This window comes from Hippocampus bargibanti, linkage group LG14 (assembly GCF_051943395.1).
Source record: "Hippocampus bargibanti isolate YZ-2025 linkage group LG14, ASM5194339v1, whole genome shotgun sequence".
NCBI lineage: Eukaryota > Metazoa > Chordata > Actinopteri > Syngnathiformes > Syngnathidae > Hippocampus > Hippocampus bargibanti.
In genome coordinates, this window is record NC_142747.1 from 662,563 (window position 1) to 690,088 (window position 27,526).

The window sequence follows — 27,526 nt, forward strand, 5'->3', positions numbered from 1 at the left end:
AATGAGTTGGTGCTGGCTTTTAGGTACATATGTACTGCCGATTGAGGCCCACTAGAATTATCCCTGCAATGTTGATAGTCTTTTTTTGAGAATTTGTTTCGTCTCCCCAATGTACTGCTCTTTACAATCTTCATTTTTACAATGTATTGAATTAACTACGTTCCTTTGTTTTCCATTTGGCAGCCTATCTTTTGGATGCACTAATTTTTGCCTGAAAATGTTTATTGGTTTGAAAGAATTTTGTTGTCAAAAGGACCCTTTGTAGTTTTTCAGAAACCCCTGCAATGTAAGGTACTGCTACTCCTCCTAGTGTGCCTAAGTAGTAGCTCTTAGATTAAGCTAAAAAAGCAGAAACCATTTTTGAAAGCACTAATAAAATCATATATATTGCAGAGCGCCAAACACATTGTGTTTGGACTGGAGACAGTGCCACTGAAGAAAAGACAGGTAGCAGAGCAGATGTTGAGGTTTTCTTTGGGAGTGACCAGGTTGGATAGAGTCAGGAATTAGTCCATTAGAGGGAAAACTCATATTAGAGGCTTTGGAGAGAAAGTCAGACTGAGATGGTTTGGACATGTCCAGAGGAGAGAGAGCGACTATATGGGTAGACGGATGCTGAGCCTTGAACTGCCAGGCAGGAGACCGAGAGGAAGACCGAAGAGGAGGTTTATGGATGTGGTCAAAAAGGACATGAAGGTAGCTGGTGTGAGAGAAGAGGATGCACAAAACCGGGTTAGATGGAGGACATTGATTCGCTGTGGTGACCGCTGAAGGGAAAAGCCGAAAGGAAAAGAAGAAGACGCCAAGCACAATGTTATTTATTGAAAATTGTTCTGGAGCTGCCATGATGTATTGTTTTTTTCCTCAAGGAGAAGAAGAACGTTGCGTTGTTCACTTGAAGAGGAAATAAAAAATACATAAAAATTTGAAATCTAGTGAGGACAGAATGGACTAAAGTTCGACGCCTTGGTAGAACCACTGCGTCTTTGTTCTGGCTCCTGCGTGTCGTTACTTCCACCGCGCGGTGGGAAACTCCATCGTACTGTAATTTAGAACTCGTGTACTGGACTGTATGTACTACGTAACTACGAGTATGTGACGGATGATGTTGCGCGCTTTTCTCTACTGAACCACAAGATGGCGCCCTTGAGTTACGCCCTCAAGCGAGGCCCATGTGCACTCCAGATCGTTAGGGGGCGAGCGTTGCAAGTTGACACTTGAAGGGGGAAACCGAGAAGAAGAAAAGGGTCCACTTGCGTCTCCGCATTGTGCTGCTCCTAGTTGGAGCATTCGCTCCATTTTCCGGGTTCGGCGTTGTCGGGAACGGTCCAAAGAAAGCGACGCCTTCCAAAGGGGACCGCGTCCTCACTTTCGTGCTTTTTGTGTGTCCGAAGCGATGTTAATCCAGCAGTGAAATCAACTTGAAAGCCGCTTCTTTATTCATGACACGTAAGTTTTGGTGCTGATGAAGGAAGTCTCCTGCAGCAGCTAGTTCGTGACAGCCCGACTCGTTCAATGGGACTTTCAACCTGTGGCCTCCTCTTCACCGGTTCAAAGTCTCCGCGAGCGGTGCGGAAGATGTCGATTCAAACTACGATAACGTCTTTCGTTGAACGACTTGCTCCTCACGCGAGCTAGCTTCCACTCGAACTAGTTTTGATGTTCGAACCGGTGGAATTTATTTCGACGTGTTTGCGGGTTGCGCGCAGGTTCGACATTTTTATTTTCTTGGGTCTCAAAAGCTACATTCATTCAATATTTCGCGCGGGCAATTGTATCTAATTTTAAAGCTACCCGAATTGTTCTTCATTTAATAAAAGCAACGCTTCCGAGCCCAGTCCTCCGCCCAAAATATCAAATCACCAATTAACTTCACACCTCCCTCCCTTCAATAAAAAGAAAAATCAACCATGTTGGATTTTTGAATTTAATTGATAAACACAATTTATAAAAAAATATTGTACAATTTCACACAAATTCTTTATTTAAATGAGTATAACATTTTTAAGGCCATTTTCACCTTTAATCAGATGAGAAGCGGAATCGTGTTGTTACGTGAGTCTGCTGACATCTTCAGGTGGATCAACTGTTTTTGAATCATTTATTTTAATTGCTAATCGTTTTGTGCTAATATGCGCCCCGGGAAGAAGAAATACAGGTTTTACATAGCTCATTAAAATCTGAAGCATCACGAGGAACGCTCGCAATTTTGCGCCATTGTTGAAGAGGAGCCTCGGCCGAAAAGTAATATTGATTGATGTCTATTTCATCGTTATTTTCCCGGCTTGAAAGATTAGCTATCGGGGACAATGCGCCGATTTGCTTGCTCCGGGATGTTTGAAGCGCTTCTCCTCTTATGTTTGCAGACATGGAGCTCAACAAAGTGATGACCCTGTGGATATTATGCTTGTGTCTCATTAGAGGAAGCCGGACCGACAGGCCCGCCTCGCCCTCGGTGATTACGGCTGAAAATGCAATATCAGGTGAGAAATGTGGCCACTCAACAAAATGTTTGGCAAATGTTAAAATGCTTTTCAAATGGAAAGGAATTAAGACAGGATCAGAAACCTTTGATTGGTCTCACGATGGAGATTAGGCATCAATACAAATATTTTGTCTGCTGATAAATTGCAAATAGCTCCTCTTGCCTGCCGGCCAGGGTCTTCTTGAGAAACTCTCACAGTTCTTGCATGAAATCTGCTTGTTTCAAATGTACTTAAACAATATTTCAATTCCTTAAATATGTCCAGCCTTCATTTTTTGTGAATTTAATTTGTATTTCCTGTTACATTTTGTTGTCAGTATGTTATTGCAAGATTTTTTTTTAATCAACTCATTTTTGCCCCTTTTGTTTCCAATTTTTTGTCGTTTTTTTTTGGTGAGACTTTTGTTTGCATTTTAAAAACCCAACACATTTGCACCGAACGTGCCGGTTTATACTTGACCTTTACACACACCTGTAGTCATAATGTGACAAAAATGTCGGATATAAAGCACCGTGTTATCCAAGCCGTTGCTCCTCATTCCGATGGAATGTCTTTCACTCTGCAAACAGCCTCAGGGGTGCACGATTCAGTTTTGATGTTAAATGGTGGCCGAGTTTGAGTCAGACAGCTGGGCTCAAACTCCTGCCTGGTGCGTCTTTGCGCCGGCTCTATATGCGGCCCGGCTGAGAATAGTTTGGCCGGCCCCGCATTCTCCAGCGCGGATCAAAACGCTTTGTCAGACAGAAAGCAATTGAGCGATGCGGTATTTTGAATGCCTTTTGATTCACTCAAATTATCTTTGAACTTCAGTCCTCCATCCAGAACCGTGCGGTGCATTCTTAACATAAGCAGGAACATTCACCGTGCCAAAGTCAAAAGTAGCATTCTGAACTGTGAGTTATGAAGAGATTTGACGTGCTGCGGTGCTTTTTTTTTGGGGTACCATTTGAATGAGTGAGCCATCAATCGCAACGTGACATTGACTCGCTCTGATTGGATGTTAGCCAGCATCTGCAAATAAGTGTGTCAGTAGTTCACAAACGGTGAACAACGGGGGAAAAAATGTCACTGTCATAAATGATGCTTGACAAAAGGTGGGCTTTTTTTTTAATTGACCCTGCTCCTCTTGAGTCTGCTGAGCAAAGTTCTTGGCGTGCGAGACCGGTTTGATTAAAACAATGACTTCCCTGTTACAGAAGGGGTTCCGATCATGTGTGTGGTGAGATGTTGTGTCAGTAGGGCCGCTGTAGTGAAAAATGTCTGGGTATGCACCGAAGCGTCCCATGAAAAGGTCAATAGTTTAGAGCGCAGACGAAGCGGTCATCAGCATTTTCCTTTCAACAAAGTATTCGATTATCAAATATTTCATGTGATCATTGACGGACCAACGTATGATTAACTTTCCTGTTAGCAGTCATGGGGCAGATGCGGCTTTTTTCATGCCAAAGGTGATCGTAAGCAAATCTAAAGCGGTGATGAAAACATCTTCCGCGAGGTGGCCTGTCCCTTTCAGAAGTGGATCCCGTGTCTTCAGGCACTTTTGTGAGCCACTTTGTCTGTCCTCCTCCTCCTCCTGCCGGCCACCCACGATCAGTGTCTGAAACTCGTGACAAAAAATTAGCGGACACCAGGGCAGGCAACTTTTCAAAGTTGTCTGGCCATAAAGTTGCCCACCCCTTTTTTCACAACTTGAAACACAATAAGACGACTAATCGCAAAAAAAAGCATTGTTGCAAAGTATTAAGGATTTTTTAATGAAGGATGTACCTACCACAAATGCTCCCTTGCTTAATTTATCGTAAATATCCCTTGCCGATGATATTGCTCCAGTTGTCGTTTGTCCATACACTGTCCATCATGCAATGTTTGCATTGCGTCGTCTGCTATAAGCCACGTCCTCTTCTCTTCTTTCCACGATGCTTTTAATAATAATAATAATAATCATTCATCACTTTGCTGCTGTGAAATGTAAATTTCTCCACTGTGAGACTAATAAAGGCATATCCAATATCCAATCCAATATCCAATAATATTATATTTAATTTCTAAGTGCCTTTCAAAACTCTTAAGGACACTTAACAGTCACGGGATAATGTACATTTATGTTTTGTAGCGTCATAAATGTTGTTAGCTTCTTTTGAATCTTCTCGGGTTGATGTTCTGTGCATCTACTTTGGAAAATGAGATGCAAATGCACAACCTTATAACGCTCAGGAAAGTCCGCAAGCACAAAGCAGGCTTATGATTGGCTGCCGTGCCGCAAATGCAAATTGCCAAACGAACCGAAATTCCGAAGTGTCCAAAACGAACGAAGATTTTAAAATCGGAATAATGTCTTCAGATTTCGAAATCTTTGTTCAAAACGTTTGCTTTATTGAATAAAGGAAATGTTTTTGTTTTTTGTTTTTTGTTTTTTTTCCCCTTGAAGAAGTTGTCAGCCACCTGGGCGTAGATGTTTTGTAAGTTGCACGCCTTGGGCGTCCGGGCAGGACACTGCTACGATCTTTTTTGGTTTTGAAAAGTTTGCACAACCTCTCCCGTCACCTCAACAACATTTCAGCGCAAGTTGGTGGCGCTCACTCGCTTTATGTCCCCCGAAACTAGTCCGCCGCCGATCGCTGACAAACATTGTGAAATGGGTGTGTCAAAAGGTGCTGCCGAGGCCAAAACCTGCTGCACTTTTGAAAGCAACCTTTTTCCCCCTTTTTATTTTTGTCCGTTGTGATTGTGTCACACGATGCACGAAAGCAGAGGCGTCAAAATAATAGTGTACTTCCTCATACAGCAACAAAGAGAGTATTGTTAAAAACATTCTGAGAGAGAGTCCGTGCAGGTAGTCAGTCCATCAAGGGTGGCTGGCACGTCGGCCTCGTGCAACGACGGTCATGCCACCTGAGGAAACGGACTCTTGAAGATTGCAAATTGGCCGCCGGTGTGAACACACTGCAGCCTCACATGGTGCGCTTTGCTGTCTTTTCGATTGCGTTGCAGAAGCGGAAATTGCTTGGGCTGCGTCATTGCAAATGGATGGCATCTGGCTGCCAATGACTTGCATAACTCGAGCCCTTTGAAAAACAAAGTAGGCGGACGGGTTTGTAAAGCTCGTATCTGCTCGTCAGGGCTTTGCAAGGCAAATGAAGGATCGCGGGGCTGGGGGTGCGCAGGCTTTCACACGATTGTCAGCTGCATTTTTCTGTTTTGGGGGGGGGGGCGGTGTGGGTGTTTTGTCCTCCCAGCTGCTTCCGAAGGCTAAAATGCACAAACGTTCACATGACAAAAGTTGTTCAGTGTGTTACGCAAAGACTTGCCATGACATGCGCCGCCGCCGCGACTCGTTAGGGTGTGAGCGCAACGCCAAGAATCAGAAAGTATCTGTCAGCGGTATCATGCACTGTGTCGCAACTTCAGTGGCGCGTTTGTTTTCTGTTTTTGTCCGGTGAAGACCACGTCCGCTAGTTGTTGCTCATTTCCTAAAAGACTACGACTCAAAAGTCACGTTGAGTGGAGTCTCTAATGTTGAACACAATCTCTTCGGAATTGGCTGCATGATGGATTGTACAGTGATACCTTGGTTTACGAACTTAATTGGTTCCCACAAAGTGTGTGTAAGGCCAAAAGTGTGTATTCCAAACATTAATTTCCCATAGGAAACCATTAAAATGAGGATAATTCGTTCCCAGGTTCCCCATAAAACAATTTTCAACTAAAGCGTTAAAACTACACACAATCTACCTTGTTTTATGTATAATAAATGTGCTATGGTATTGTAATTAAAGAAATAAACTGTAGTGTATAATAGTCATTTTGTTTACCTTTGTGATGGTCGTTGATGGCTTGATGGAATGGATAGCTTTTTGCATAGTGTCTCAAGGATCTCTGGGTTGTACATTTTAGAACAGGGGTCTCAAACTCAATTTACCCGCGGGCATGATCATGATTTCCACAAGAAAAGCAGAGATAAAACATTCCAATGTCCTCAAAATCATTATTTTTAACACACAAAAAAATGAATTAAATGAATAAAAAATTAACCAGCAATAAATAAATAAAATAATTATAATGATCAGAAGGCAGATACAGACGACTGAGAAAACCACAGGAAAACGAATTATTTTAAAGTTTGAAATGTCTGTACAGTGTCTGAAACTCATGACAAAAAGTTAGTGGACACCCTGGCAGACAACTCTGAAAAGTTGCCAGCCCGGCCATTAAGTTGCCTGCCCGATTTTTCACAACTTAAAACGCATAAAGACGTGTAATCGCCCCCCCAAAAAATGTGTTTTTTTTTTTTTTTAATTAAGGAAGTACCAACCACAAATGCAACCTTGCCAAATTGATGGTAAATATACCTTGCTGAAGATTTTGCTCCAGCTGCCGCAAATTGCCAAACGAACGTTCGTTTGGCAATTTGCATACTCTGCACCAGCAGCCAATCAGAAGCATGCTTCGGACTCAAAAGTGTACTTCAGAGTTTTGAAACCCGCTGAGAATGTGAGTCCACGTGCCTCGTAGTGTTTTATTTGTGGCTTTTGAGTGATTGAGTAAAACAAACGTTTGATTTGAAAAAAAAAATGGCCTTTTTTTTCTTGAAATAGTTGTCGGGCCACCGGGCAGACACTATTTCAAACACTGGTCTGTATTAACAGTTCTTTAACCTTTAGCTTTCTTGTTTAGAACATGAACTGTTCTAAACATGGCTTTTCTTGCCTACTTGTTCAGCTTCACACACAAGTTTTATTCATATCAATCATGCGGGCCACACTAACATTCTTTCATATCAAGGCGGGCCGCAAAATATTCTTTAGGGGGCCGCAGTTGGCCCGCGGGCCGCGAGTTTGAGACCCCTGTTTTAGAAGTTGTGAAATTGCAACAGATGCAGGAAGACACACTAGAAACTTCATTAATGGCTGGTTCCCTTGCTTGTATGTTCTCTTCAAACTGTACCGATGGCTTGTGCGGGTTATTTGTGGAGCCTAATTGATGGGATATTTTAACCTTTCAGTCTACACTCTGCCTTTGAACTATCAATAAAGTTGAAAGGGGTCCAAATGTCACTTTGTTTTCTATCCATTTTCTCACCATTTCACTTTTGTTTTGTTTTTTTTCACGTTTTTTTTTTTTTTTTTTTCAAGCTCTGTTGTCTCCCTTTCGTGTGTGTTTCTGTAACCCCTGACTCCGCTCACTGCTGCGTGTGTCCTGCTCCGTGTGTCCCCTCCTTCACGCACCATGACCAATCACGTGTGGCTTTAACCGAAGACTGGGGGCGAGAAATTGAGGGGGGAAAAAACAGCTTCGTTCACTGCAAGAACTGGCTTGTTTGCGAACGACACATCACTCATTGTGGCGCTCAACTTTAGGGTGTCCGAATTTGCAACAAGCGTTTCAACTGGGATTTAATTTGTTCTCTTGACCCGAGTCCCAACTTTGCCTCTGACTTTGTCTCTGGCAGATTTCTGTCGCATCGATGAGCCGCTGTGCCGGGACGAGAACCCCATGCTCAGCTTCGAGGCCATCCGCAGCATCCACAAGCAAATGGACGATGACAAGAACGGCAACGTGGATGTCGTGGAGACGGACGGAGTAGGTACCAGCCGACAACGGAATGCTGGCGTTGAATGGCGTCTGACACGATTGTATGATGGTGTTTGATCCCCCCCCCTAACCACTTGAGTAAGGACCCCTGTGTCACAAACTAAACTGCCACGTGTGCATCCTGCAGTTCCTGAGAGAGGATCTGAACTACCACGACCCCAAGGCCAAGCACAACAGCTTCCACGGGGACGACCAGTTCATCAGCGTGGAGGATCTGTGGAATGCTTGGAAGGGCTCGGAAGGTACCGCTCGCGCTGTTGAGCGCGTCACCGGACGAACAACCGTTTTGCAATGTAAAGCGAGGACAAGCAACACGGGCGGGGGGTAAACACGTCAACGCCACACGGAAAGGCCGAGGCTAGATTCGAACCCGCGCCGTCTGCACTGCGAGGCGGAGCTGCCGACCGGTCTGTGCCTGCGAAGTGTCTGGTAGTTTTGGGATTTTCCTCTGGCAAGTTGCCGTTGCACTCTTGCCACATGAAAACGTTTCCAGGCTGTAGAGGCGATTGATGCTCTCATTCTCTCTAGCCTGTGTGCAGACTGCTGTGTGACTACCACACCGCCCCCTAGTGGTCACAGTTTGTCCTCCAAAGTTTCTGGCAGTGCATGTAATAATAATAATAATACATTTCATTTATAAGCGCCTTTCAAAACTCTCAAGGTCACTTTACAGTCGCAGGATCAGTTTTTCTGCGGGTGAGCAGCGGCAGCCACATGCACCAGTGTTCACTCAATCCAGGAGTTACTCAAATAGATATAAAGCTAGCTAGCTAACAGATAGCTAATAGATAGCCAGCTAGACAGTTACATAACTAGCTAGATAGCCGTATAGCTAATGAATAGCCAGCTACATAGCTACCTAGCTAGCCAGATAGCTAATAGATAGCAAATGGATAGCAAATGGATGGCAAATCGATAGCCAGCTAGGTAGCTAGATAATAGATAGCACATGGATTTGGATTTGCCTTTATTAGTCTCGCAGTGGAGAAATGTACATTTCACAGCAGCAAAGAAAAACAAAATACATGAGCTGCTGGAAAGGCAGAACAAAAAAACAAAAAAAAAAACAAAATATATGACCAATATAGCAACTAGATAGATAGCAAAATTCATCTTTGTTCACATTTTATTTTTCTGTAGGTCCTCTTTCCATCAAAACAGTTTTTTTTTCTTCCCCCAAATGACGTTGTCAGAAACGGGATTGCGCGAGAACATCCCTCTTTAAATGTCAACGCCCTCCGCCCCCACCCAATGTCAGTGCATAATCTGTGGCTCACATAATCGGCCTATCAAGGCGCTCTATCGCCCTCAAAGAGCACTCTGCAACATCCTCCATCTTGTCGATGCGCACACTGCCCCCCCCCCCCCCCAGGGCTTTCATGTGGCGCGCCGTTATCTGTCTATCTTGTTTTTCACAGCCCGCCCGTCGCCCGCTTTTTCTCACACTCGGGCACCTCGACTGTGTGCCGGCGCCTTGGGATCTGGTTAGGTTACCCCCGTGTTCCCTCCCTCGCCACTTTGATACGAGATCACTCTTTTTGGAATACGGCTCAGATACAGGCACTCTCCAGCAACAACGCAGAGGAAACCTTGATTCAAAGCCACCGCCACCAAGTTGGCAAACGTCCAAGTGGTGCGAATTCTGTCTGGCGGTGTCTCTCGGGCGAGTTCCACCTGAAAACGTGATTTTTATCCGTGAAATGTCATTGCAAACCACCGTAACCTGAAGCGGCAGGCGCTCGCTCGTGAGAAAGTTCCCATCCCGCAACACGATGGATGGCCTTTGCTGCTCATTGTCGAGCAAGTGAGCAAAGTGCTCTGGGGCGCCCCCTCTCTCTGTCCTCAGTGTACAACTGGACGGTGGACGAGGTGGTGGAATGGCTCGTCACCTACGTGGAGCTGCCGCAGTACGTGGAGGCCTTCCGCAAGATGAGCTTTAACGGCAGCGCCATGCCCAGGTGAGAACTAAAAAGCGCCCTAGCAAGACGTTGAGCCGCTGCCACCGTTCGATGGATGTTCATCGTGTTCTCTTTGCCTCCCTCAGGCTGGCCGTGAAAAACAACACGCTGACGCACGCCATCCTCAAGATCCTGGATCGCAGCCACGTTCAAAAACTGCAGCTCAAATCTCTGGACACCGTGCTTTTTGGAGCACCCCTTAGTAAGTGACACCATCTTCTTCTGTCTTTCTTTCTTTTTTCCTTTTTTTGCCCCCATTTTTTTTTCCTTTTTTTCCCATTTTTTTTCCTTTTTTTCCATTTTTTTCCTTTTTTTCCTTTTTCCCTTTTTTCTTTTCTTGTTTTCTTTTTTATTTTATTTTTTTTATTTCTGTCTTACTTTTTTCTTTCTGTCTGTTTTTTCTTTCTTTTTCTGTCTTTTTTTGTCTTTTTTCCTTTTTCTTTTTTTCTTATTTTTTTTTTCTTTTTGTCTTTGTTTTTTTTTTGTTTGTGTAAATTTTTTTTGTCTTTTTTCTTTCTTTTTTCCTTTTTCTTTTTTTCTTTTTTTTCTTTTTGTCTTTCTGTTTTTGTTTTTTGTTTTTGTGTTAATTTTTTTGTCTTTTTTCTTTTTTTGTTTTTGTGTTAAATTTTTTTTGTCTTTTTTCTTTCTTTTTTCCTTTTTCTTTTTTCTTATTTTTTTCTTTTTGTCTTTCTGTTTTTGTGTTAATTTTTTTGTCTTTTTTCTTTCTATTTTTCCTTTTTCCACTTTTTTCTGATTTTTTTTCCTCTATTTTTCTTCATTTTTGTCTTTTTCTTTATTTTCTTTCTTTCTTTCTTTCTTTCTTTCTTTCTTTCTTTCTTTCTTTCTTTCTTTCTTTCTTTCGTTCTTTCTTTCTATGAAGCTTGGGATTCTCTGATGAAATCCACATACGTGTTAGCTTCAAAGGAGTTGAGTGCAGCTGGAAGACTTTTTTTTTCGTCCCAAAAATGTATGAAATGGATCAAAATCCAACCGCGAAGGCTTACTTGATTATTTGCTAAAGTCATGTGTTGTCATGTGTGACGATGTGTCATGTGGGAAGGGAACAATCGTTTTACAATGCGGATGAATTTGTCATTAGGTTCCTGTAAATGTGACGTTTCATCCAAAATGAAGACGTGTCCTGTTTATGACCAGGCAACAATATGTTGAAATATATCGAGTAAATTCGCTTCATGGGGAATCATGTGGACGGCATGCAAATTCCCCACAGCAAGGCAGAAGCCGGAATTGAACCCCGCGCTTCTGCGCTGCGAGTCCGACGTGCTGCTGAGATGAGAGATCTTGTTTGGAAAGAAAAAAAAAGGTGGACCACTGAGTTAAGAGGAAGTGTTGAATCCAAATGATTGGCTCCGGCTGACCGCTTGCGTGAGAAATCTGCAAACATCAGGGCCGTCGTGTTGGTTTTGTCTGACCGCGTGTTTGTTGACCGAATAAGGCGCAGCGCGGAAGGGGAAGACGTGGACAGGCGAGCGGCGTCTGGCTTTGACAGCCTCTTGAAGCGCCGGCGCCCGCCGCGACATCCTCGGTCGGGGGTCCCGCAGCATTTTAAGACGCGCGCACAATGAGGCCCGTCCTCTTGCGGACAATCTTACGCAAGTCAGCGCGCCGGCTTTTAGCGCATTGCGCAATGGCAGATGGCGCTCTTGCTCGTGCGCTGACATGAACACGAGCGGGTGAGCTTTTAGCCTCGTCGCACCTCCCCACTCGGGAATGAAACGATATTGAACTTCGGTGACAAATAGGTCGGATGTGAGCGGATGAGGTGACTCGCAAACGTCATGCACAAAAAGCGCTCGCAGGCAACATTTTTTACAAAACGACCAGTATTTGCTTCATATGACCCTGAATATTTTGCTCAGGGGGATGTCGATTTTTTGTTTTCGCTTTGTTTGAGATGGTCATTGATTTTCTGCACCTTCCAGTGAATCGACATAACCACCTGAAAGACTTCATGCTGGTGGTGTCCATCGTCATTGGAATGGGGGGTTGCTGGTTCGCGTACATCCAGAACCGCTATTCCAAAGATCACATGAAGAAGATGATGAAGGACTTGGAGGGCCTGCAGAAGGCTGAGCAGAGTCTCCACGACCTGCAACAAAAGTGAGTCCCTCGCCCCCTGCGTTCCTTGGCCCTAGAACAGTGGTTCTTAAACTGGGCTTGATCGAACCCGTAGGGGTTCGGTGAGTCGGTCTCAGTGGTTCATGGATCCTCCGACGCAAAGGTCCACCCCTCCGTCTTGTCTTTCTCATTGAAAGAAGGTTAATGAGCGTATGAAACCGGTGGGGTTCGGTGCCTCCGACAAGATTAAGAACCACTGGCCTAGAAGCACAAAATGAACTTGTGCACTTGCGATATCTGACTATCGGTGACTCTCCCGGTCCCACACGTTAAAAAAGGGACTTAAAGGACAAACGACACCATTTTTTTGGTTTCCTAACTGACATCAGAAAAATGTTTTCTAAAATACCCAAAACACGCAGGCTGATGTTTTGAGTCAAATGCAAAACACCGATAAAAATGACTTAAAGTTGCTCAAAACCGGAGAGATTCAGAAAGTGACGTCCCCGGTTCGTGACGTCTCGTCAGGATACTCCCTCACAAACTGCCTTGCTCCAGAATCAAAACAATGGCTTCAGAGAGTTCAGATTCGGAAAAAGATCCTTTCTTGTTATTCATGCAGTTATTTAGAATTTAATCACGGGATCAAGAAAAGCATTCGTGTTTGATTCAAAGAAAAGACCGACTGTCACAATAATACTGTAACGTCCGGTGCTTGTGTTGTGCATGTCACGCTGACGTAGCAGGTTTGACTGTCATCGAAGCGGTCCCCGTTCTGAAGAATGTAATCATCTTTGGCTTGGAAGAGCTCCATTTTACTTACTGACATGTTCAACAAAATAATTTACGAGCTGGATGATCAGCCTCGAGAGGAGTTATTCATCGCTAATTCCGGTTAGCTCCTCGTTGTCCTTGGCTCTGCTCCGTTGGAAATGGGCTGGTTTGTCCGCTGGCAATTTGTGTAAACTTACACCTTCTTTAATTAAGCGTGTTACCGCAATTGGCTGCCACACAACGATTCACCATCACGTTATTGATGTAGTTTTCCTTTTAATTTCGTGATCAACACGGTGTTTTCAGATGAAAAAAAGTACCCAAAATGCATTGTGTATGGCTTTCTCGGTGGGTGGCGTTCCCTCAGCGACGTCACTCCGGCATCGGCATCAACTCTAAAACAGGACTTCATGAATATTCAGTGCCGGTTTTAAAAGGTAAAATATAGCCATCTGCGGTGGAATCTTTGTACGATGCGCTCAGTAAAAGTCATTTGAAGTGATTTTACAAATTATGGACGCAACATGTCCGGAGGTGTCGGTTGTCCTTGAAGCGTTCCCAAAAAGTGTGTGAATGTTTCGGAGCAACTGTTTTTGGGGTAGGCTAATACAAGAAGCAACGCGGTACTCCCGAGCGGGCATGCTATCTCTTCTTGTTCCTTTCAAGGAGATGCTCACATGGTTATCTCGCGCGGCGAACCCTTTCAACTTGCGGCGTTGATCCGAGGGCCGGGATGCGCTTGACTAGAGGCGGCGGACCAGCGAGGCCTTCTCTATTGGCCCCGAAATGAACAATCGCACGCACTGACCTACTTTTGCAACCTTGGCATTCATATTTGACAAAAATACCCAGCGCACGGTGTTTATCATCCCAAATACGTACATTGCTTGCGAGCAGTCAAAGCAATGTACAATATTGACACGTGAAAAAAAAAAAACCCTCAGCATTCCGAAATGCTCACTTCAAACCGTCGTGTTTCAATTGTGGGTCCTTTTCGTGTGTCCCTTTTGTAATAGACACGGTCGTCCAATATCATGTCACTCAGTCACAACAGGTGCTGTGGGCTGTTTCTTTTTTTCAAACTTTGCAGGCGGAGCGACCAAGTCACTCAATAGGCCACGCCTCCTTTGATGGCACACTGCTCAGCTGCAAAGTTGTTGGCCATCTCAAAGGAGCAACAGTTTATTTATTCAAGGTGACCCAAAAAGATGCGTACCCATACAAATGTCAATTGTGGCTTTGATTAAAAAGCTATTTATTTCAAATTACAACCACATATTATTCAGTTGATGGAAGACCATTCACCAGAGTTTCAGCTATTTCTGTCAATTTTTAGTCAACGTATGGCTTTCCCCAAGATGTGTTCCAAATGCCCACCAAACCTGTAGTCGTCTGACAAACCCAAGAAGATGTGTCCTACCTACTGAGTCCCTCACTGCAGCAATGTTTTCTCCCGAAAGAGGAGTGATTGACAACTTTGTCAGACGAGTACAGGTTTGCTGGCAACCAAATGGTGGACATTTGAAACACATCTTGGCAAAGCCATAAAATGACTACAAATTGTCAGAAATAGCTGAAGCTCTGTCTGGTGAATGGCGATTCGCTGTGGCGACCCCTTGAAGGGGAAAGCCAAAAGGAAAACAAGAGGAGAAGAAATCAATAGCTTTTTAATCAAAGCCACGATTGAAATGTTCACGGGTGCGCATCTTTTTGGGCTACCCGTTAAAACTGGTTTTATGATTGGCGCTAGCTCAACTCGGTCAATTGTGCACGAAATCTATGATTCAACCAAGGACTTTTTTACGATGGTTGACACCAAGGCGGCGTCGCCACAATAACGCCCACCGTTTGGTCCTGATCCCCATGCCAGCTGCTCCCGTTCCATACCCTCTAACCCGGGCCACTTGATATCGCCGCGTCCCTGAAGGGAGAGACGCTGGGACGAGACTGGATTTCCAGGGAGCCCTTTCGAGCACCCTGCCACTGAGCGTCGAGGTGTTAAGCATGACTGCTTCGCATGTGGGGCTCTGCTGCTAATTCTGCCAAATCGGTGGGAGTGGGTGGACCTCGAGTCGTCGTGCAACCAGAGGGTGGGGAAAAAAAATGGTCAAGGACAGCGTCGGACGAGTCGTTAACGCAAGTACGCCTTCGTCTTTTGGATGAAATGTTCTGCGACGTGAAATTGGAATCGCCTCGATGCAGCCTCCTTTTCCCATTGGGAGCGCCTTTCATTCCCACTGCGCTCTCGCCCTCGTGCGGGTGCCGTGCCGCTCCTCTGCGCCATTCCTGCTGTAAAATAAGATCCCACGCACCCCCATTAAACACTTTGGGGGTCTGGGGCTCGAGTCAAGGACTGCGCGTGACTAAGCACTGACTAATTAAGTCGTGAGCGAGCGATCAAACCCTCCTCCGTTTGTAAAGTCATGCTCACTTCTAAAAATAGAAGCGCTCCATACACGTGCACACATACGGGTCCGCGCGGTGGTAGTACAAACACATTGAGCAACACACACACACACACACACACACACACACACACACTGTACCGTTCTATAATTGCACGGCAACAGCTGTTCTAGCCTCTGATGCTGTTTTATCGTGCGCGCTTGCCAGAGCGGCGGGTCTGCTGATGTCAGCTATGCATACGCAGGCTCACCGGCCATAAGGTACGGCGCACAACATAAAGATGTGCTGAGATTATGACGCCGGGGATTGCGTTTCATCGACGCACTCAACGAGGCGGTGTTGCTTTTGGTGGTTGTTGCTCTGGCACGCGGTGCCCATGGATCGCCCAGCAGTTGGGGGTGAGCGCCCCCCGCTGGCGATAGGCTCCGGCACGCTGGTTTTCATGTGCGAATGAAGTCTTTGCGGATTTGATACAGTAAAGTCTCGTTATATCGATATAACCGGGACTATCGATATATCCGACCCTGTTTGCATGTAATTTTCCCCGTGCGTACATAGAAATAGTATCAATATAACCGGGACTATCGATATATCCGATATCGATATAACGAGACTTTACTGTACATTGATACATCATACAAGGCAGAGCGTGGCGGCCCGCTAGTCGAGTGGTTAGAGGTCAAAAGTTCAAATCCAGCTCCAGCCTCCCTTGTGCGGAGCTCATATGCTCTCCGCGGGACCGCGTGCGTGTGTTTCCTGCGTTTGACTGGCAACCAATTCAGGGTGTCCCCCGCCAAATGGCCAAAGATGGCTGGGATAGGCTCCAGCGTCCCCCGCGGCCCTCATGAGGACGAAGCGGTCAGGGAAATGAATGGAAGACAGAGGGTGCGATGCTATTTGAACGATTATACAACTAGTCTTTTTTTTTTCTTCTAAATTTTGTTTCTACAGTTTTCAATATATTTTTGAGTACAAATATTGAATATTCAGTACTGGGTTTGATATGCATTTATTCCAGTTTTTCCCATTCATTACATACAGGATAATTTATTTTAATACAGTAAAGTCTGGTTATATCGATATTCTCGGGAGTGGGAAAAAATATCGATATAACCGGACTATCGATATATCCGATCCTGCAGCATGTAAATTTTCTCCTTGCGTTTATAGAAATAGTATCGTAATAAGCAGTACTATGGATATAACGAGACTTTACTGTATATGATTAATGACCTTATGTCGGGCCGGGAACCTTTTTGACTACGCGTCATAAAAGTAAAATATTTAGAAATGTTTTTCAGTGGCAGAATGTATGATTTAAAATAACTTTGTGACAACACTCACCATTAATATGAATAATTTTCCGTTCCTCGTGATTGGTAAAAAACGATCGGAATGATAATCAACTTGCCGGGTCCATCGGCGAAACTACTGCTATCTAGCCTGCACACTGCTCATTAGCTTGCACCCTTGCTTTCTGCGACTCACAGAACTATATTGATGCTAACGTTAGCATGGGGCTTGTCAAAGTACAACTGTTTCACGGTATTCTTTCATTGCAAATTAGCATCACAGCAGAACTTTTTCACTCCACAAAGGCGAATCCTACTGCCCATTCAACCTGAAGTGGACGATACTCGTCATTTTTTCACTTGTTAGGCTTAATTAAAAGGGGGCGTTTACCTGTTTCGACATCAACGGCCATAGGTCAGTATCATCCAATCAAAATTGCGCTTTCCGCAAAAGCGAAAAAGCGACAATATGTATTTAGTTTTATCGGCGAGCCAGATGCAATCATGAAAAGAGCCAAATGTGGCTCGCGAGCCGTAGGTTCCCGACACCTGCTTTATGTGATGACCATGCAAGTCAATCGATTGAAGTAGATTGGAAAATAACGAGCGGATGAAATTATGTCAACCTTTCACCAGTTGCATTGTTTTAAAAAAAAAAAAGTGGCTGCATTTCTTTGCACCTTTTATCTGATGATATTCCAAAAGACCAAAATGGTTGTCCTGCAATCGGGCTTGTTGAGATGAAACGGTGGTACGCGTTGGTGGCAGGCTGCAGATCGCCCAGGAGGAGCACCGCTCGGTGGAGGTGGAGAAGGTCAACCTGGAGCAGAAACTGCGGGACGAGATCAGCACGGCCAAGCAGGAAGCCCAGCGGCTGCGGGAGCTGCGCGAGGGCACCGAGAATGAACTCAGTCGACAGAAGTATGCCGAAGAGGAGCTTGAGCAGGTATGAAAGGCGCAATCTGCGATTCACCAATTCACTGAAAGGTTGCCGTCCGGGGCAGGTGCGCATGGCTCTGAAGAAAGCAGAAAGGGAGCTGGAGTCGCGGAGTAGCTGGTCCCCTCCAGAATCACTCCAAAAGTGGCTGCAGCTCACCCACGAGGTGGAGGTCCAATACTACAACGTCAAGAAGCAAAACGCCGAGCGCCAGCTCCTGGTGGCCAAAGAAGGGGTTGGTCCCACGCCTTTGTCGCCTTCTCCAATGCTGCCCTCGCCTTGACGGTTTGTGCCGTCTCCCACAGGCGGAGAAGATCAAGAAGAAGAGGAACACCCTCTTTGGGACTTTCCACGTGGCGCACAGTTCATCGCTGGATGACGTGGACCACAAAATTTTAGCGGCAAAGTGAGTCGGAAAAAATGGCAAATCGCTCCAACATTCTTTCAAAAACTGGTGGAAGGCCGTTTTAAGTGAGGGCAAACTGTAGCAACGTTGAACAAGTTTCTTCATCTGCACTTCTTTGAAGGTGTCCAACGCTTCGCTTCTCATGCGAGAGGCTTCGTCAGTGTACTAAAATTCATATCTATCCCTACGGTCCAGAGGGGGCGGTGCCAGACCTCTGCTATGATAGGTCTCTGCTCTCGGGTTGGGGGGGAGCAGAGGACTATACCCTGAGGCTACACTGATTACTTCTATTGTCCTGACTGATTATGGGGTCTACGACTGGCCTAATTGCCCCACTTGCTCTGGTATCATCAGCGTAACTAAACCTATGTTGCCTAAGCAGTCTGTTGTAAGAACGATCCAAATTAAACCTCACCTCACTATGGTGATTTAGTGAAGTGTTTTGCTGTTTTATGAAAATAGCTTCTTTTGCTCCCCTTTCAAAGCATCTATTTTCTTTCGCTAAGATTTTAACCTCGTGGACTGTAGGGATGCGTATATAGGGCCAAAACTACCAGCAAATTTTAGTGATCTGACGAAGCCTCTTGGATGAGAAGCGAATCGTTGGACACCTTCAAAGAAGTACAGATGACGGCTGAAGAAACCTTTTTTGATGGACCACTCCTGTACTACCGAGAACTTACACAGACAAACTGTAGGAAGTCTTTGCAAGCATCGTTCGCACTCGTATGTATCATGATGATTTCACATCCAGAAAATGTTTTTGGTGACTGCCTTTTTTTCCCCTTCTCCCTCCCGGCCCGCATCCCAGACAAGCGCTGGGCGAAGTGACGGCCGCCCTCCGCGAGCGTCTCCACCGCTGGCAGCAGATCGAGCTGCTGACCGGCTTCACGGTGGTCAACAACCCGGGCCTGCCGTCGCTGGCATCGGCGCTGAACCTGGATGCCAGCTTCATGGGGGGGCGGGCCACGCCGCAGCACTTCCTGGTGTCCGACGACATGGACGACCTGGATGAGGACATCCTGCCCGCCGTGCTGCAATGTAAGAGTTCGTCGGTGTCCCTGGGCTCGTCGGCCGCGAGTAGCAAGCCGTCCCTTAAGCGGCCCAAAAGCCTGCTGGGGAAATCTAGACCTCACAACTCGTAAGGGTTCCCACCTTGACGACTGTTTTGAGTGCGGGGTTTGACCTTTGACATCTGTGCAGTGTTGTTTGTCGACGTTTTGCATCGTTGCCATCACAACCCCTCACCCCGAACGCATCGATGTGCCTGCCTTACTCCAGACCTGGATGTTGCCTGGCTCTTTTTTTTTCTCCATAAAAAAGAAAGACAAAAAAAAAACTTCTTGCACTTCTCAATAAGAAAGTTTTTGTGCTGCACATTTTGTCGCAGACGTGTGTTCATTTCATTTGACTTTAAAGGACAACCGACACCATTTTTTTGTTTCCTGACATCAGAAAAACACGTTTTATCGCATCTAAAAACATGCAGGCTAATATTTTAGTCAAATGCAAAACGCCAATAAAAACGACTTCAAAATGAAACCAGAAGTGGCCATTTTCAGAAGGTCCCGCCCCCTTGTTCGTGACGTTACGCCAAAACGTCTTGCCTTGCTGGAGAATCAAAACAATGGCTTCAGATTTGGAGAAGATGCTTTCTTGTTACTCATCCAGTTATGAATATGATTCAAATAGTTCTGAAGCGGAAAGCATACATGTTTGCAATCAATTAAAGGAGTCTTCCCATATCAGTTTGAGCCATCAAGGACAGCAATGTAGTGTCCCAGAAAATGCACAAGATGGCGCCAAAGCTCCGTTGGAAATGGGCTGATTTGTCTGCTGGGAATTTGTGTCAGCGAATATCAAATGGGTGCTCGGTGCAACGCACAACGATTCACCATTGCATTATTTGTGTTTTCCTTCTAATTTCGCCATCAACACGGATGAACATGAAGTTTTCAGAGCAAACAAAGTACAGCGAAATGCATTGGGTGTCGCTTTCTCTGTCAGGGGCGGTCCCTCCGTGACGTCACTTCGGGCATCGTCATCAACCGGAAAACAAGACTTCCTGAATATTCAGCGCGAGTCTTAAAACGTAAACTATAGCTATATGCGGTGGAATCTAGCGGAAAATGCGTTCAGTAGAAGTCATTTGAAGTGATTTTACAAATTATGGATGCAACGTGTCAGAAGGTGTCGGTTGTCCTTTAAGGAATGATGTTTGAAGCGCAGCCCAGGCCTTCCTTCCATAAGTCTGGTTTGGAGGAGGGTGGGGGATATCTGTATTTTTTTTGCTCTCTTATTGCTCATGATTTTCTGTTGGAAGCCATCGATTCCGTCGCCATACATGTGCCTTACTTTGGCGCAGCATTTGGCCCAGTTATGAATGTCGGCGTGAGACGTTGTCCGGTCTCTGTGTCCCGTGACTGCGCTGGTGCAGGGTGCCATTTTACCAAAGGGGCCCAATCGGGACCAAGGGAGGCTTTTTGTCTTCCTCAACTCTTGCTCGATTGGTTCTTGGTCCGATATCAATGCTGCTTCCGCATGTGTGTCCTTATGGGGCTACCCGGCCGGGTTAAGCTGGAGGGAAATATGTCTTCATGCCAGCCTGGGGAAGAGCTGAATACCTTGGGAGGCCACCCCTGAAAAAGCAGATCCTACAACTGATGATAACCTGCAGCTATCTATTTATTCAAGTATAACGCACACCCCTAATTTTCAATTAAAAGTCGGTATAAAAATTAGTTTCACTTTTTCTCGGCTCAAACCAAGCATTGTAATAACAATCATTTATTGACAATGTCAAGAATGTGAATTTTCCGCCGATCGGTGGATTTCCGACTTTTTCAGACCAAAATAACCAGATCAAACTAAATATGTATTCTCGCTTTTTCCCTGTTCATTTCCTGTTTTGGCTTGTGTTGGCCTAAAGCGCAATTTTGATTGGATGATCATGATTTAGATGCCATTGATGTCGAAACAGGTAAACGCCCCCTTTTGAATCAGCGGACGAGTTAAAAAAAAAAACAGTTTGAATCGACCGAAGGATTGGCCTTTGTGGAGAGAGAAGGTTCTCATTTCATAAATTCTAATTTGCAATGAAACTGCCATCAATGAAACAGTCAAATGTTGGTGGCACTATGACAAGCTCCATGCTAACGTTAGCATCAATATACAGTAAAGTCTCGTTATATCGATATCGGTTATATCGATAGTACCGCTTATTACGATACAATTTCTATGAATGCAAGGAGAAAATTACATGCACGCAGGGTCGGATATATCGATAGTCCGGTTATATCGATATTTTTTCCGACTCCCGAGAATATCGATATAACGAGACTTTACTGTACTTCTGTGAGAGGCAACAGAAAGCAAGCGTGCAAACTGATTAGCAGTGTGCTGGCTAGCTAGCAGTAACCTTGCGTATGTATCCGGCAAGTTTCCGGCTGGATTTTATGTATATGTGCGTGCCTCCCCGCATTTTTTTCCGACTTTTTTTTTCTCATTTGTCATTCTTATCCCTGCAATGTAAACACTGAATGTACACTCTGGATCTTGGTAATTGTGCAAAACAGCAATGCTTAACTCACATTAGTGTGGGCAAGGAAAGGAAATCAAGCGTTGCTAAAGAAATGGTAATCAACAATCAAAAAAAAAGGAATGCGTGTGATCCTGGTCTTTCCGACAATCGAAACTGAAGGGCCTATGGAGAATAGCCATGGAAATGCCGCCCCCTCCTGGAAGGAATAGACATCTGAGAATTTTTTTTTCCCGGGCCTCGTTTATAACACGCACCCATACCTTTTTGCTCATTATACTCGAATAAATACGCTAAGTCCAGATGAGAGCGCCTCAATTTTCCCCGTTTTGTTGCCTCGACAACCTTATCCCAAATAGATTTGCCTGATTCTCGCCCGCCCTCAAAGTGTCGCACACACACACAATGAACAGCAATAATGGACCCCCTCCCCCCTCCCCACTTCTTGTTGTGCCCAAAGCTTATGTTGATTTCGGACACACAGAGGAAATTGACATGGCTTCTTCTGATTGGCATTAATTGCACTTGCCTCTGTCCCCCCTTTCTCTTCACACCCGCATCACCACCGCCTCCTTTTGGTCAACTGCAGATGGCGCTGGGCTTTTGGAGCGGCGAGCCAGTGACCTGTGGTCCGGCGCCTGGGGTTGTCGGCCTGCGTGGAACAATCTTGGTTGGCTTTACTTGATTTCACTCCAATGCCCCTGCGACCCCACTTTAGCCTCGCCCCCCCAGTAGAAAATCAAAGCCACCTCTGACTCAACCTGACAAATCACCGGCTCCCATCTTAAAAAGGCTCACGTTGCTTTTCAAACCCCACTCACACCATCACCTTCGCCTACGGAGGGGACCATGTGCCTCGATTGCGAGCTAAAAAATCTCAACTCAAAATACCGTCCTTTTGAATGAAAGCAAACATGGAGTCAATTGAAGTCTGTTTTGACGTGCATCCTGGTCAGTCGCGGGTGTGTTTCCACCAATTGCGGACCTCGTTTGCTGCAAATAACGCGGTTGTCGCTTTGTGCCCGCAGCTCCCAGCATGATGTCGCTGCGCCAGCGCCACGTGGACCCCCACCTGGCTTTGAGGTTGGTAGAGGGTTCCCCGCCGGAGGGCCACCAGGGGGAGGGAGCCTCGCGCCCGGGTCCGCCCCGCCCCCGCTCCGCCTTCCGGGAGTCCCGGAGCCAGTCGTTCGGGCACCTGGAGAGCCCGTGTCTGCCCCCGCTGTCCTCCGCCGTGTCCCACCCAGCCATCATCTGTAGCTCGGGCGCCACTCCGCATTCCTTGTCGTCTCTCTCCACCCATCCCCCCCCCACCTTCATCAGCCTTCTTTCCAGCCCATGGACCCGATTCCCGACCTCACTTTCTCCGACATCTCCGAAGCGCACTCGGCGCGCCGCGACAGCTTCGGGTATCCGTCGCCGCATGGCATGCGGGTGCGGACCTGCGCTCACAAATGCTTGTGAATCGCACGCGCGGCGGAACCTCGCCTGTCTGAGTCCAATACAGTGAGACCTCAACTTACGAACTTAATTGGTTCCCAGACAGAGTGTGTAAGGCTAAAAGTGTGTATCTCAAAAAAAAAATTCCCATAGGAAACCATGAAAATGGGAATAATCCGTTCCCGGGTTTCCATAAAATATACTTTTCAACTAAATAAGCTTTAAAACTACACACAACATACCTTATTCTATGTATAATAAATGTGCTATCGTATTGTAATGAAAGAAATACACTGCACTGTATAATAAAGTCACTTTATTTACATTTGTGATGGTCATTGATGGCTTGACGGAATGGCGTTGGAGGTCGAAGGTCAAAGGGAATTTGGCAAGAGAGGCGCATTACATGAGGACTGTAATTAAAGAAATAAACTGCTGTAAAATAAAGTTTTATTGACCTTTTTGATGGTCGTTGATAGCTTATGGAAGGAGAGTCACCTCCATAAGGACTGTTGGTAACTTAACCTCTGGTGCTGTTCGGTCGTGTCCTTCCGCTGAAGAACACTCCGCCAGCCGTGGTGGGTGTGTATTATGAAAATGGTGCTTATTATAAGGTTTAATTTTCATAAATTTGACGTTTGTAAGATGAAAAGTTTGTAAGTTAAGGTGTTTGTAAGTTGAGGTCTCACTGTACTTGCGCCGGACTCAAGTCCATTTTGCATCCGTTTGCCGTGACCCCACTTGCTTGGAAGCTAACGCGTCCCCAAAGCCGAGCTAACGTCGGAGCCGTTCGCCCGGCTCGGCTTTCATTTTGCCTTTTCTCCCGCAGGGAACTGAATCGCTCCGACTCGGACTCGTCGCTGTCCCTGTCTGCGTTTAGCTCCAAAGGCCTGCTGATGAAGCCCGTCTCCCTGTTGCACGGCTTGCCCAATGGGGGCGCCCGCCTCCACGAGGGCGGCGCGGAGCACCTGCCCGACAGCCCCGTCCTCGCGCGGAGGGCGCATCGGCAGCAGCAGCAGCAGGAGGCGGCGGCGGGCGAGGCCCACAGCCCCGCCGACTCCACTCGCTCGCTCAGTTCGACGGAGCCCGACACCCCCTCGCCCACCTGGGCCAAGGGCGCCGCCACCCGCATTCCACAGCTGGCGGCCAAGAAGAGCCCGCCGGAGGAGGATAGCGCCTCCACGGGCGAGGATACGGATTCCGTGGCCGGCCGCAAGAAGCACACCTTCAAGATCTTCAAGAAGCAGAAGAAATGACCCTGCTGCCCCCTCGCCCCCACCCGTGTGTCATCTTTCGTTGTCCTGCGCCGCTCGTTCCAACCTTCTGGACTACGTGAGCGAGCAAGCGCTTATCGTGCTCTCCCAAAAAAGTTTGCCTTTTGCTGCCGTTGGCGGAAATTCCGCCGCGCTATCCTTTTGAACAATCATGGAATGGCCGCTTCAAAGACAGGCATACTTGGCTTACGAACGCCTTGGCTAACGAACTTTTCGGCTTACCAATCTTTAAATTCGCGAGAATTTAATCTTGGCATAGGAACTATTTTTCGCGATACACACGGAGCGCCGCAATGAGTGATGTGTATTTAGTTTTAAGGCTTATTTAGTTGAAAAGTATGTTTTATAGGGAGCTGGGAACGGATTCTTCTCGTTTGAATGGTTTCCTATGGGAAATGAATGTTTGGGATACACACTTTGCGCCTTACACACTGTCTGCGAACCAATTAAGTTCGTAAGCCAAGGTATCACTGTGTCCATATGACAACAACAGCCACCCCCCCCCCCCCCAAAAAAAAGGGTGGATATTTTTAAGTGAAACTTATTAACCAATCAGAGAAGGAGCTTTCAACCACAAATTTGAAGGGTCTTTTTCCGATCACAGTAACCGAAGGCAATGTCACACAGACTAAAGTGAAATTTCTGTTCAACCCAGAGCTCCTTGAGACACTTGATGCAAAAAGCGATCCATGCCATCAAGCCATCAATGACCATCGCAAAGTTCAATAATAATATACAGTTTATTTCTTTAATTACAATACCATAGCACACTTATTATACATAAAATAAGGTAGATTGTGTGTAGTTTTAAGGCTTATTTAGTTGAAAATTGTGTTTTATGGGAACCTGGAAATGGATTATACTCATTTCAATGGTTTCCTATGGGAAATTCTTCTTTTCCTTTCGGCTTTTCCCACAGCAAATCACTGTCCTCCATCTATCCCGGTTTTGTGCATCCTCTTCTCTCACACCAGCTACCTTCATGTCCTCTTTGACCACATCCATAAACCTCCTCTTCGGTCTTCCTCTTGCATGGTCTCCTGCCTGGTTTCCTATTGGAAATTAATCTTTGGAATACACGCTTTTCACTTTACACACTTTCTGGGAACTAATGAAGTTCGTAAGCCAAGGAATAACTGTGTGTGTGTGTATGTATATATGTGCGTGTGTGTGTGTGATGGCCTTGTAACAGGCAAAATGACCCTGAGGTATGGAAACTGGGTCTGCCAGCGGTTCTTAATTTATTTTGTGTGCCAAGCTCTTGTTTGACGAAATTATTTATTAGAATGGATGCAATGTCTTCAGGAGAAAAAAAGTGTTACCAAAAAAAGAAGCAGCATTTATAACGTTAGATCCACATCAACATTTTTTTTAAACGAAAAGTATGGTAAGGATCATGTTAGACTGCATTACAATTGTATTTGAAGACCTTACTTTTTTGCAGTTTCTTGGGAACATTTATAAGCAAACACATTGTGCGTAATTTCCACATCCGTATTTTACTACACGATCGAATGAGGATGGAGTAGTAGTACGGCTACAGAGTTTGGTGGTTGTTTTGAAACTTCAAGAAAAAGTCGATGCTAGGGGTCATTTGATGTGGCTTGCAGCATTAATTTATCTCTTTTTTAAATCTCATATACAGTAAAGTCTGGTTATATCGATATTCTCGGGAGTCCGAAAAATATCGATATAACCGGGACTATCGATATATCCGACCCTGTGCGCATGTAATTTTGTCCTTGCGTTCATAGAAATAGTATCGTAATAAGCAGTACTATCGATATAACCAGACTTTACTGTATATATATATATAGCGTGTAGTAAATCACTGCTGTGTCCTGGGTGCTGATAAAGGGCTAAAAATCCATCGTTTGGAACAACCCGAGGCAGAAAGACTAAGTTTCCCGCATTCAAGTGCCAAATGGCTGCTTTTTGCGGCCAGCATTTTGTTCGATTGGGGCGTGTCCTACAAGTCACAAATCTTGTCTCAAATGTTTACGTTTGTCAATGGGTCTTGCGCAACTATGCATCTGTACTTTAAACTTTTATCAACCAAAAAAAAAAAATCATAAAAGGCTGTCGGTTAAATTGTGAAGATGTGGTTTTGTGAGCATTTTACCAATGGCTGCTTTTGAGTTCTCGACAAAATAGGTCCATGTTTTACACCCCTGCAGTACTGAATGTTTTTGTTGATGCAGGTCCAAAGTGCTGCCCCGCCCCCTCCCAGTTTCCAATCTCCCTGTTCAAACTTCTTCCCTTTCAACTTTTTAGCTTTTATTTAAGACACTTATACACGGTATATTTGTACAGAGACAACTTTTTCTTGCATCTTCTGTGACGGTCTTTTATGGCACGCTTGCATGATAGCAATAAACTACGTATTTTAAACAAACAGACACCCTTTGTTGTCTGTGCTGCTTTTTTGAGGAATTTAGTGATATTAAAGAGTTTGATGTTTCTCGAATTTGTAAGTAGGTTCGTTGTCAGATCTCCCAGGCAGGTGCCGCGCAGAGCTTGATCGTGGCGTGGAGTCGAGCAAGTCATTCTTCGGTGCTGTGACTTCCGTCCGACGTGGGCCGCGCGTGCCTGTGCGGGTTTCTGCAAGTCTCTGGGACTCCTTGGCAGTCCGCGTGATTCTGATTCTCTCTGTCCCGCGACGCCTACTTTTATACCAATTTTCATGCGTGGGAAATGCGTCGGGCTGAGACGCACAACAATAAGGAGATCAAAGGGCCAGAAAGACTTGAAGGACGCGGTGCGCACCGGTGACGCCGCAATATCCCACTTCTTCGCGATTCACTAATCGCGGGTTCAGTGTGCATTGGGATTCTTTTTTCACAATGCAAGTTCAGAAAAAAATGCCAAATGACTCAGATTGAGTACAGTGGTACCTCGGTTCTCGACCATAATTCGTTCCAGGACCCCTGCTCCTGGAACCTCCTTCTACCGCGGTACCATCGAGAGCATCCTGACCAGCAGTATCACCGTGTGGTAGGGCGCCTGCACCGTGTCCTGCCGTAAGACTGCAGCGCATCGTGAGGACAGCTGAGAAGATCATCGGTGTCTCCCCCCCCCTCCCCCTTCAGGACATTTACAACACCCGCCTCAACCGCAGAGCCATCAGGATCGCTGGAGATCCCACACACCCCTCCCACAGCCTCTTCAGCCTGCTGCCATCGGGTAGGAGACTGCGGAGTCTCCGAACCAAGACCAGCAGGCTCAAGGACAGTTTCTGCCACCAGGCAGTCCGGAGACTCAACTCCCTCCCAGCCCTGCCCACCCTGCCCCTTCCCACTGCCACACTCGCCGAACTCTGAGGTCACGCTACACGCTGTACTATCATC

At 45.8% G+C, this 27,526-nt stretch overlaps 1 protein-coding gene across 2 annotated transcripts; it reads left to right on the top strand.

Moving 5' to 3' along the window:
* Window positions 1–1,253: 1,253 nt before the first annotated feature.
* Window positions 1,254–26,578, top strand: stim1a (stromal interaction molecule 1a). 2 transcript variants are annotated; one of them, XM_089014237.1, is made up of 13 exons: window positions 1,254–1,449; window positions 2,367–2,483; window positions 7,936–8,066; window positions 8,206–8,320; window positions 9,925–10,036; window positions 10,123–10,238; window positions 11,980–12,157; window positions 17,356–17,533; window positions 17,592–17,759; window positions 17,830–17,930; window positions 18,742–18,971; window positions 22,497–22,899; window positions 23,735–26,578. In XM_089014237.1, the coding sequence occupies exons 1-13, from the start codon at window positions 1,443–1,445 to the stop codon at window positions 24,159–24,161; spliced, it is 2,283 nt and encodes a 760-aa protein (XP_088870363.1). In that variant the 5' UTR covers window positions 1,254–1,442; the 3' UTR covers window positions 24,162–26,578. The 2 variants fall into 2 exon arrangements, with proteins under 2 accessions (XP_088870363.1, XP_088870364.1); XM_089014238.1 differs by having other exon boundaries at window positions 1,259–1,449; window positions 22,497–22,551.
* Window positions 26,579–27,526: the final 948 nt, after the last annotated feature.